Source organism: Pelmatolapia mariae, linkage group LG1 (genome assembly GCF_036321145.2).
Source record: "Pelmatolapia mariae isolate MD_Pm_ZW linkage group LG1, Pm_UMD_F_2, whole genome shotgun sequence".
In the NCBI taxonomy this organism is placed as follows: Eukaryota; Metazoa; Chordata; class Actinopteri; order Cichliformes; family Cichlidae; genus Pelmatolapia; species Pelmatolapia mariae.
This window is the reverse complement of record NC_086227.1, coordinates 11741768-11754353: the sequence shown is the minus strand read 5'-3', so window position 1 is coordinate 11754353 and position 12586 is coordinate 11741768. Positions and strand designations below refer to the sequence as shown.

The window sequence follows — 12586 nt, the reverse complement described above, 5'->3', positions numbered from 1 at the left end:
ATGTATTGACATCCCAGTTATTATTTGCTTTGCATGTAGACAAATGTTCTGTGTTTTAATGATCAACAAAGATATTTAAAAAATAACACAAGGATAAGCGTCTCGCTGTAAGATCATCACTTCTATTTGTTGAATATTTTTGTCTTTTCAACAGTGACGGTGAAGAAAATAGCAAAGCCGATAATTTCAATGATATCTATTACTCGCTGAAGTACGAGGCAGACCTTCTCTTCACCAGGTTAGTCAGCTTTCGGGGGGGTGGATGTTGTTGTTGTTGTTTTGTTTTTTACCAAACAATACAAGCGAGGAATTTAGAAGCGCAGTGGGCTACAACAAACTGTGTTGGCATAATCTGGAAGATACTGAATGTAACTGTGGGGGAAATTAGTCGCTAGTAGTGTAACTGGAATGGGAACTTTATGTTAATTGTTTGCTTGTTTATTTATTTACTTTTTTCTTGATTTGCTTTGACAGGGATTCTAATCCGACTCGATATGAAATCAAACCAGAACTGTCACTGGAGGAGCCAGGCATCATCGGTCCTCCTTTCAACTTCACCTTCCAAGTGAGACCAGTTCTATCACCACCATGAGCTTAATTCAAAGTACAGCTTGGAAACAGTTTACACGATTCCCCCTGTTGTGCCTTAGATCCAGAATCTTGGATACTTTCCTGTAAAGGATTTGCAGCTGAACATTGAGATCCCAGAAATGACAAAAAACGGCAACCAGCTCCTTCAGATATCCGACTTCCATATTGACCAGGTGTGTGTAGAGCTTCAAACTGTCTATCAGTTAATACAAAAACAGAACATGAAGGACATGTGGCAGATTTGTTTATATTATAGCACTCCATGGTGTGATAACAGACGCTTACAGTGGCTAATATTAACACGCTGCATAAAAGATGCCTTGCAGACAATTAGCAGCGTAATTGTTAGAGTGGCTAGGACTAAATCATTTGTTACTCTAAGCTTTGACATAATGTAATCAGTGAGATTTTGGCACTTTGGAGCTGAGGAGCTGCCACTTGGGTTTCAGTCAGTTTCCTTTCCACCTATGCTGCTTTTTGCTTTTTTACTTTTTTGTATTTACCCTGTATTGTCAGTTGGTACTAAAAGTCACATAAATATCAGCAGTAAATAACAACAGAAGAGCAGTGGTGGTATTGCTACTGTTTAGGGGAAAGATTGTTTGGTTTGAACTGAGCAGACCTGTTCTACTATTGAAGTTTTGAATTGGGAGTGACCAGAGTGGACAGGATTAGAAATGAGAGGGGCAGCTCAGGTTGAGCCATTTGGAGATAAAGTAATAGAGGCAAGGCTGAGATGGTTGGGACATATACAGATGAGGGAGGGTGGATATGTTGGACAAAGGATGTTGAAGATGGAGCTGCCAGGCAGGAAGAAAAGAGGAAGACCAGAGAGAAGATTAAATGATGTAGCGAAGGAGGACATGCAGAGTGTTGGTGTGACAGAGGAGGATGTGGGGACAGGGTGAGATGGAAGCTGTGGACTCCCCTAAAGGGAGCAGCCAAAAGAAGAAGGACAGAGTCAGCTCAGCAGACTAACCTCAGCTACACAGTGTCCAAACCTAATCACATATTATCAGTGCATTACATTTACTTTACATTAATTGCTGAACAATAATCATTCTTTTTAGTAACATGATCTAATAAACTCCTGCTTATCAGCATATTATTTCACTGCTTTTCTGGAAACATAACATTTTACTGCACTAAGAGGAATTTCTTACCCCCCATGTCACACCTCAGAGAGATGGTACGCACTGTTTACCACCTCAGCATGTGGCACAGAGCAGGGCATCACCTGAAGATCTGTCACGCTTCTCCAGCTTGGTAAAGTCAATAAAACCTATCAAATTCTTTCCCAGATAAAAGTTTAATACTCAACTTATTTTCTTAACTTTTTTTTTTCGATCTGCTTCTTCCCACAGAACCGATCCAACACACTAACTCTTCCAATTCAATGCACAGTCAATGTGGCTTACTACAGAGACGTTGCCTTTAGAATCACTGGAGCACTTAGAATAGATACTTTACACGCAGTGAGCTTAAACCTCATCACAGGCTGCATGAATTATAATTTATCACTTTTTACAAAACTTTGGCTCTGCAGTGCTTTCAGCTGTGTCATCTGTTTGTTAAAAGCGCCTGCTTGTTTTGATTTCCTCTCCAGCTGAAGTTTAAAATCCTGGAACTGGTGACCAGTGCATCAGTGGAGCTCCCCTCCTCCAGCCCCATGTTTTTACATGAAGAGAGGCCTGTCAGACATGTGAGTCGGCAACAACCAGCGCTCTAAATTGCTTCTGTCCTCGTCTGGATTTTATTCTTACCATGTGCCCGGTTCTCGAGATCAGCTGTTAAAATTGATTTCAGTAGACTTTAAGTATTCAAATAGTGTCTCGTATGTATTTTTACCATTCATGGAAAACTAAGAAGAAGGAGAAAAAAATTTCATCAAGCACCTCTTTTTATTAAAAAATTTAAAAGAAAACACAGTTTCTGCTTCAGCTGAGCTCATGAGCACAGAACTGAAACAGTGAATAATCACACTGTAAATGTTAGTATTGGAGCACTCATGCTGTGTGGTGCTTAGGGACCGAAAGGACCAGCGGCACAACATGTATGAGTCAGGACTCAAACACTAATCTGTGCTGCCATCTATTGGTCATTAAAACTGTCAGACACTATTATCATGGTTATTTTAAGAGTCTGTATTTGTGGATGTAAAAGGTGAATGGATGTACTTGATCGGTCTGTGAAAACGTTTTTTTAAGCAGAACTATTTTTCAGCCCTTTATCAAAATAATATGAATTGTCATTATGCTATTCTGCAAAAATCATATTTATTCAAAGTTATATGTTTAAGCCAAAAATACCATTTATCACGGCCTGTGTGTACAATTCAGCCTGCGTGCTTAAGAGAAAACAAATTTTATGTGTTGTCATCTTGTCCAACAGATAATACTGGAGATCAGGAAGGAGGGAGATTACAGAATTCCTACTTGGATTATCATTGGAAGCACGCTGGGAGGACTCTTATTGTTAGCCCTGCTCAGCCTCGCTCTATGGAAAGTAAGTTACGTCGTGCAGTTTTTTAGTTAGCTGAATAACAGCTATTGAGTTATTAGAGTATTTATCTAAATACCCACTTTTAGTCACTGATGAGTGACAATTTGGGGGGAGCTGTAGCATGTGATTCCCAGCATTTTCATGAGGATAATGGCGTTCCCATCCTGGAAAAAAAAACACACTCACTGGGATTAAAATGTTTCCTTAAAGCATAAAGCCCCACAAACAGTTGATACTGTTCATCTGGACGTAGCGTTTTAAGTGGGAGAAATATTTTGTCACTCATCCATGTGACTTCTTCAGTTTGAGCTGACTGCAGGTTTCCCTAACCTTATAAACAGTACATTTGCACAATAACTGAAACTAGCACCACTGGCGAACAATGAGCTGTCAGTTTCTTCATTAATATGCAAATTGCCATGACTGTTTACAAGGTTGGTCGAAACCTGCAGTCAGCTCATTTTTCTACTACCTCATCTGCCTTACGCCCTGTAAATGTGAGCTATGGTCAGACGGTTATTGTAGTGTAGGTTTAGACTGCCATCGTGTGGCTGAGAATAAGATATTGTCTTTAAATAAGAGTCTGACAGAAATGCTTTAGATATGTACCAAAACTGTGTAAAATGCCAGATTCTTCCATTTCTTGACTCTTGTCTGCATGTTTTCTATTTATTTCATATTGCTGTAGAAATAATGAAGCTGCTGTATTATATCCATCACCTGGATCCTTTACTGTCAAGTAAAGGTCAAGCCAGCAATAAAGGCGGCCTCATATTTATGCTCAACACAGGATGCATTGACAGAAATGAAGAATCTGTCTGAATATGTGGAAATGCACTTTTTGTTTTGCGTGTATGTGTGTGTGAGCATGTATTCATATCTTTGTGGGGACCAAAAATCCTGGTCCCCACAAGTTTGAAGGCATATTTTGAGACTCAAAATGACGGTAAGGGTTAGGGTTAGGGATCCATTTTTCTTGGTTAGGGTTAGGGTAAGGGGCTAGGGAAAACATAATGTCAATTAGATGTCCCCGCAACATATGAATACCCAACGTGTGTATGTGTGTGATTGGGGGAGGGGGTTTACTGGCTGAAATGCTTACATTTACAAGAAGCTGCTAGTCTCCCATCATATATTACAAATCTGTTTAAAAGCACGTCCTTATTTTAATTTTGTGGTATTTCTACGCACGAGAAAATCATCAATCTAGCACCAGCGTCAGTGCTTATATTAATATAATTAAATAGGGAAGGTCATCTTTTACACAAGATCTCCTGATGTATTGTTTTATAGGAAAAAGGGTAAGTCAGTTTGAACCGAAGCATCTGCCTCATGTTTTTGTATCATATTAAAATGTACAAATGTATTGTGTGTTATTTATTTAGGTTTTTCAGGGGGAAGAAAAATGTCACTGATGATGCAGAAATTTAAAAGAATCGCAAAATCACATGTATCAAATATGATCCACTAAATGATATTTAGTGATAGTCAACATGAGGTTTGATTTTTAGCAGATATCTAAAGGATCTGATGAACTGTCATGATATTTGGGCAGGCTGTTGCTGGGGATCCCTGTAGTACACACACACACACACAGAGAGAGAGAGAGAGAGAGAGAGAGACATTGACTTAACCTCGATTTATCAGCATTGTGGTTTTAATCTCCCCCAGCATATTCCTGACCTCAAACATACCCCGAGGGATTCAGACTGGACCTTGTTTTTACTTTGGGTTTAAATATTAACTTTGGATTTATTCTGATGATATTTTTATTTCTGATCATCCCCATACTCTCTTTAACTTTCATGTGCTTCTATATTTGGTTGGCTCCAGCATCCTAAATTCCTTTACTGCTGATAAATTTTCTGCTTTTAATTTATTTCCATCCCCTTATAACAATGTTGAGCTCTCACTGAATCATTTTAACGATAACTGTCTTTCTATTTTAGATAAGTCTGTCCTGTTTGACTGAGATTAGCTCCTGAAACTCTTCTCCTTGGATAAATGATGGCATTAAAGCGTTCTTGTTGAAAAAAATGAGCACTTGTGGAGATCAAGTCGTCTCCGCATTCATCTCCTTCATTTAAAGGATCTTTCAGTGTCTTTTAATGTTTAAGGGAGAGATGCGATGGCTGCTGATTTTTCAAACCTGGTTTCAAAGAGCAGAGGTAATCCTGTGATGGTATTCAACACTGTATTAGTGAAATTGGTATTCCTGCACCACCTGCTGTGCCTGTTTTAACAAATGAATCTCAAAATTCACATTTATTGCTAAGATTTTAGAAAAGGCTGTGCCTAAGAAGCTTACAGCTGTCTTGGACAAATACAGCAGCCTTGATCATTTCCATTCTGGCTTTTCCAGAGCTCATTCCACACAAACAGCTCTTCTGGGAGTCTCCAGAGACATCTTGATGTGAAGTGACACAGGAGAATCTTCTGTTTAACCGATGTTGGACTTGATCTTTGGCTTTAATACTGTTGATCATCGCGTTGAGATTGACAGGCTGAGACACTGTGTGGGTGTATCGAGGTCTGCTTTGGAGTGGTCTCTTCAAATCTGTCTGAAAGATCCTTATCTGTGGCTGCTTCTAATTTCAGGTCATTTTCCACTTCTCTTGCTTACTGTGTAGCACACTGGTGGGCCTGCACTGTTTCTGTTGTATGTGCTCATTCTTCAGCACGTTTTCAGCACTTTTAAGGACATTTCTTATCATTGCCGTGCAGACGATATTCAGTCATATATCTTTTAAGCCCCGAGATGTTTCTAAGCTGCACATCTTGCATCTAGAATCTATTAAAACTTGGATGGCTGACATTTTTCTCCAATTTAACGAAGAGAAAACAGACGTTTGTGCCCCTGACAGATTTGTGCCTACGGTAATGGAAACTCCAGGTACCTTTGCTACATTTTCTACCTTGAAAGTGTAACTTGTGACTCAGCCTTCACTTTGGATGCTCGCGTTTAATCTCCATTTCAGTCTTGCTGTTGTCACTTAAGAAATATTTCCAAGTTGAGTTCCATTGTGTCACACTTTGAATTGGAAATTGTTATTGGGACCTTCACGTCTGGATTATCGCATTCACCTTGTTCACTTGTCTTAACAAAACCTTCTTGGAACGTCTGCAGGTTGTTCAGAATGCTGCTGCGAGGCTGCTGACTAAAGTCTACCAAGTGCTCATGTGTCACACGGTTGCTAATTCAGTTGCACTGGATCCCCATTAATGTCACTTTAAGATTCTGATGTTGACCTTTAGAGCTCTGCATGGGCAAGCACCATACAATAGTGAACCTTTGTGTCCATATATCCGCAGTGCGTTCCTGAGGTCACATGATCACAACCTGCTGGTTTTATGCAAGACTGAGAACTAAAGGAAACAGAGTTTTTGTGGTCCACAGACTCCAGAGCTCTCTACCATTCTTGTTGTGAATCACTTTATGATATTTATCTTGAAAGCTGCTCAATAAATAAAATTTTACTTACTTTTATCCTTAGGGGGTGATGACTAATGACCTCGTCTACTGACTTTACATCTACAGTTTGGTGCCACATAGTGAATGGTAACATGCTATTTTGAGATTAGGAACATAGTCAGCATTTTACATGTTGACTACATCAGTATGTCAGCATTAACATTGTAGCCTCACAGATCTGCAAACACAGTCGCACACTCTGAAACTTCTGAGCTTTTTCTTAAGTTTGCATAAATTTCAGTTACATTTGCAGTCACAAGGAAGTGATGCAATCTGTGTGCTGCACAGTGCTCGCAATATTTGTAGCACATTTGTGTTTGAAGCATTACTTCTTATCTAACTTATCTCTGCTCTCCCACCCAGCTTGGATTTTTCCAAAGGCAAAAGAGAAGAGAAGAGGATGAGCAGGAGGTCAACGGCAAAGTGACAGAAGAGCGATAACGCAGGCTGAGGGCCCCCAGCAGACACCCTTTCCACAGGGGACCCGACACTCAGGGACCAATCCGCCTCCCCCCACCCGCTCCCTACCGCTGCAGTGGCACCACGTACACAGCTCCACACGATCATTATTGCTGAAGAAAGGCTTTTTCAGTGCACTGGATCTTTCCTGCGCCACAACCCCTGACCCCCAACAATCAGCACTGTCACACTCACTTAGCATTCCTGCACTGTTGCGACATTAAGGCCTTCTTTGTCTATGTCTTCCACTGGCCTGGATGTCATCTCTTCAGAGATCTTGGAGCTCTAATTGCGTCGGTTTCTGGCCGGAGCTCTGGTGGTTTTTCTGTCCGTTTTCTACAGAAGAATAGAGCCACTTTCAGTCGATCTGTTTCAAGATTTTCAGGCCACTATTTGCATTTGAGGCAAATGTTAGCTAGTCATTCCTTTGTCTTTTCCTGATGTGTAGGCTATTTATTTAACTCCTATGGTAAAGTACATGAAAAAAAAAAACCTCAAGGGTGTTTTCCCACCCAAAAGCTACAACAAAATGTAAAGCTTTTATACTGTATATTAAAAATTCCAAGTTTAAGAAATTTTTCTGCCATGTATTCAGTCAATTTGCGTAATAATTTATGACGACAGAAAACTGAACTAAAGTCACCAGAGAACGAAGAAGATTCGTGATGTTTAACTTTTAGAGACTTTTCTTAATCCTTGGAGAAGAATCCTCTAAATGCATCATCTCTTAAGAGTTCATTCGTTTTAAGATTAACATCCTGGGAATCATGCAGGGTGATTTTTAAAACATTTGATGCACTTTTTACCTTGTATAAAATTAACTTGAATTTTGTAAATAGTCAGTTAGCTTTTTTTATATCCTTTCAGTACTATAATGGTTTTCTGACAGTTTTCAGTGTGGTTCATGGCATTATTATTATTATTTTTTTTTAAGTTCAGTAAGTCGGCTTTGTTTCACTGAACCGGTTACAATACGAGACAGCTGCGTGCCTTTTAACATGCACTGCATCAGAGCAAAGGGTGTGCTTATAATATTAATGGGATTTTTTTTTTTTTTTTTTTTTTTTTTTTACATTTGAAGCAATTCTTAACAGAAATGTAAGTAAATGATAATCAGAAGCCGTAAACATGAGTCCAGCGATTGCACAATGTCTGGAATTTTTTTTTCTTTGAATAAGTGTGAAGACCTGTAATATGCCTACAAATAAAACGATATAGGTCTATGAGTGTCTTTTTCACAAGTATCTGAGGGCTTTCAGCTGCATAGAAACAGGCCTCAACAAACATGAGTCACCATTTGTGAGATTCCAATTCTTCACATACAGAAAGGAAGAACAGAAGCTGGGATTGACGAATAAGAGAGACAAAAAAGTAAATAGACATCCATCTGTTCATTTTCTTCTGTTCATCCGATTCAGTGCTGCGGGAGCACTGGAGTCTATCACAGTTGTCAAAGGGCAAAAGCCAGGAAGTAGATGGCAGGGCATCAATAGACATATTAAATCTTTTTTCTGAGCATCACAGTTGAAGGAATATGATCCTGACACAAGGAAAGCCTTTACCAACTTCACATTAAAACATGTTTTTATTTCCGAGCCTTATAATTAAACTGTTAACGACTAAATGAACAGACTGTTTGCTGTGTTTTCAAACATGACTTGTTTACTGCAGTTTTACTGGTGGAAATAAACCTTCTTCACTAGTTTAGTAAGTAAATGGACTGGTTCTTATACAGCGCTTTTCTATTCTTCTGAGCACTCAAAGGGCTTTACACAACTTGTGCATTCACCCATTCACACAAGCACATTTTCTTAGTGCTTTCTAAGTAACATTCACACACATTCGTACTCCGGTTAATATTTTGCCCAAGGATATTTGGCATGCAGACTAGGGGAAGCCAGGAATCGAACCATCAACCTTCCAATCAGATGACCTACAGCTACAGCCACTCCACCCTAAGTCAGACACAGTTTTACTATGACCTCTTTACTTCTGTTACCTAAAGTAGCAATGGGCAATTTTTTAACCTATCCCTATGAATAAGATGTAACGGTTATAGAATAATGAGAAAGACAAGTTCATTAAGTTCATCAGTACTGTGCAAAAGTCTTTTGTCTTCCCTTGTTTCTTTATATTTTACCTTCAATGAGTCAGACTTTTATTCATTTTTTAAGTGCTCTTGAGCAATAGTTTTCTGAAAGGCTTTCAGAGTTTTTATTTGGTGATGCTGAACGGTGAATCATTCAAGCATTAAAAATGCAGCCAACACAACCAGTGTTGTGTCTACACATAGCAGACAACTCTCTGTTATGTGAACCCATTTTTAAATTGTATCTTTATGCACTTTGTTACTAGCAGCCTGTCACAAAAACATATCATTTGTTCCCATTTCTTTAGCTGAATAAGCATAAACATGTTAAAGATAACCCAGTTTGTGAGAGATATAAAATTTGTATTTTTGCACCAACAAGGTGATTTCCAAAGAACTATTAGCTCAAAACCTGGAATATCTCAGCATGCTGTGCAGCGTGTCCCTATATATTGAGGAAACTGGACAAGTGGAGGTGAAAAGAAGAAGTGACAGGCTAAACAATATCTACCACAGGTGAAGAGTATCTGACAGTAAGAATTAAAAAAAAAAATGAAGCAAAGACCCGACACAGGGCCTGAGAGACACATTTGACTCTCAGCTGATCCATCTACTCTTCACTGAGGCCTCATGGTCTCAGTGGATAGTAGACGGCTGTCAAGAAGCCATCCTTAAGAAAGGAACAGGGAAAAAAAAGTGTCGCCTCTCCAGAGCCCGGACCTCAACAATACTTAAGAGGTGTGGGATCATCTTGACAGAGAACAGAACAAAAGGCAGCCAACATCTAAAGAAGAGCTTTGAATATCCTTCACGAAGCCTGAAGACTACTTAAAGAAAATACTTCAGGCTGTATTGAAGAATAAAGGTGAAGATACCAAATATTGATTTTCAAGATTTTTAGAACTGTACAATCTCTGTTTTACCTTATATATTATATTTCCATTGGTGTTTGCACATTTTAATAGATGACTGCACCAGCTCCAATTCGCCTAAAATATAAAGAAATCTGGGGTGAATCATGACCTTTGAGCAGTACAGTACTTGTGATGAATTCAGGAATAAAGAGCAGTTTGAGAGAATAGAGTTAGAGGACTGTTAGGATTAAAACTGGGGGATTACTCCTCAAGAAATTGCACTTACATGGTGTATACCCAAACCTGAACGAAATAACTTATGACACAAAATTCAGTTTTAACATTGGACAGGGACAATTCGAGTATTCAAGAATAAGGGATCATTATAACATCCACAAGTGAAAACAACAAATCATGCTCTTAAATTGGAGGACCACACTATTAACTAAAGACAGTAGCATAACCTCAATTTTACCAGACCCTCACAAACTCCAGCAGCCCATGTTTATTGTATTCCTGCTTGATTCAGTCCAGTTTCTTTAAATGTTCATCGCTAATGCATAATATCAAGTAGGACAGGTCTTAAAGCCCATGTGAAAATATTTCGCTGTTTCTCTGACTAACAGTGAAAAAACACAATTCAAGTTTGGTTAGGTAAATACTCACATCAGAGACGCCTGACCAGACTGGCTGAATTCTTTTGCTCGAAGACTATTAAAGTTTTTCATATCAGTTCCCATAAAGTTGATTAATCATTAAAAACTCAGGAGACCTGGTTATGCTTCTGTGCATCAGGGGAAATACTGAAAGTCACATATACTGGGGGTTAAAGGGAGCCCAACAACTATATTTTTCATTCAAAGATAACCTGCTGCTAGCTTCATATTTACTCTTCTCATCTCTGCCAGAAAATGAAGAAGATAGAAATATCTCCCAAAATAATTACCGATTTCTTTTATCAGCCTAAAGCAGTACTCTGACTAACTCTGTGTTCTACATTCATTAAAGTGTGTGACTTATCGGATTCCATATTTCCTTTTATGCAATCAAGAAGAAATGCCTTATGGCCAAGTCATTGAAACTCATGTATGTTTTATATATACATATGTGTGTGTGTGTGTGGGGGGGGGGGGGGGGGGGGGTTTACCTTTCAAGCTCAGGTCCTCCTATATCTTGAGGATCCTACGCAGTATCTTTGCTTTTCCCGGGACTGCGCTCTTCTGGCATGCTTTGGACCCCTTAATACCAACTCAGCATCATATAAACACCGCGTCTATCTGAGTAGTGTTTCTGACGATGCACATCCCTTTATAACCAGTGTAACCATGTACTGATGGCTGCTTTCAGCAGGATAAAACATTAAGCCATGATGAGAAATTCACATCATGGGTTTGCAAATGTGCAGTAACTGTGTGATGCTATCATGTCAATATGAACCAAAATCTCTGAGGAATGTTAAAGCTGTGCCACGGAGAAGCTGTCTGGAGGCAAAAGGGGATCGAAGCCAGTACTAGCAAGATGTACCTAATATAGCAGTCAGTAAATTACACAAAATATCAATAAAAAAACAAGCAGGCCAACCAATAACTGAAATTAATAGAATAAAGTAAGAAATTTACATTTTACTAAACAGCACTGACTGCATAGCCACCTGTTGGTCAGAGCAATTTAAATTCTGCAGGTTTCTGCCAGGCTTAGGTGCTGTCAATAAATCAAAATAAATTTGAATCTATAAACAAAGAAGAATCATTTTAAATGCTTCATATTGACTTAAAAAACATAACTAACTAAATTAATTCTAGAGTGTTTACATCATATTAAGTATTTTGTGATAACAGATTCGATTCAACCAGCGGACGCATGGGTACAATCTGGCATCAAGAGTGCTGCCGTGAAAGCATATTGATCCCCGAGGAGGAAAAGCCGCAATATCTGATAAAGAAAAAGAAAAAAAGACAGAGGTAGCTAAAAGAAAACAGCCACACAAACACAGCCCAAGGCAAGCAGCAGAATATATTACCATACAATATAAGTGCGGTTATATTAACATATATTACCACATCCAACTGTAAATGTGGATTAGTAGACATGAAATATGAAAGTCTGAGCATTTTCACAAAAATTAAGCGACTTATTTTTTGTGAAAAAGTGGAAATAGGTGCTCGTTTTTATTCAGTCAAGTGCAAAATGTATTAATTGGGGTTTGTTCCTTTTTGCCTGTGGTCACAACAAGCAAAAATAAACCTTTATTGCACGAATCATCAAAGGAAAACTGCAAAATGCATGCTCAGTTTGAACAGTTTGCTCAAATCCCAAATGCAAATGAGCACGCATCAGTTTGCTAAAATGTTTCCTCACAGGAAAAAAAAAGTGAATTAATAATTCATTGTTATATCAGCGCTTCATTAAATCTTGCTGTCCTGGTAAAGAAGGTGGCACTTAGAATCTAAAGCCCCGCTGTGGTTTGTGATTTTGGACTGTATGAATTCATTTTGACTTGACTAATTAGATTGTCGAGACCAAGATTAAAGAGCGTTCATGCTTACAGATTCCCAGGACTCATTAGAGAAAAGTTGGACACTCTGGATCATACAGCTTCCCTGCAGGACCACAGTAAAC

General features: G+C 38.8%; 1 protein-coding gene across 1 annotated transcript in view; it reads left to right on the top strand.

The window, feature by feature from the left end:
- Positions 1 to 8718, top strand: part of itga11a (integrin, alpha 11a) — a 54850-nt gene extending 46132 nt beyond the window's left edge. Inside the window, exons 23-30 of the mRNA XM_063483894.1 lie at positions 155 to 238; positions 475 to 565; positions 651 to 764; positions 1774 to 1857; positions 1956 to 2066; positions 2198 to 2293; positions 2983 to 3096; positions 6929 to 8718. Coding sequence (XP_063339964.1) covers positions 155 to 238; positions 475 to 565; positions 651 to 764; positions 1774 to 1857; positions 1956 to 2066; positions 2198 to 2293; positions 2983 to 3096; positions 6929 to 7006 — 772 coding nt within the window. The 3' untranslated portion in view covers positions 7007 to 8718. The remainder of the gene's footprint in view (positions 1 to 154; positions 239 to 474; positions 566 to 650; positions 765 to 1773; positions 1858 to 1955; positions 2067 to 2197; positions 2294 to 2982; positions 3097 to 6928) is intronic.
- The last annotated feature ends 3868 nt before the right edge of the window (positions 8719 to 12586 follow it).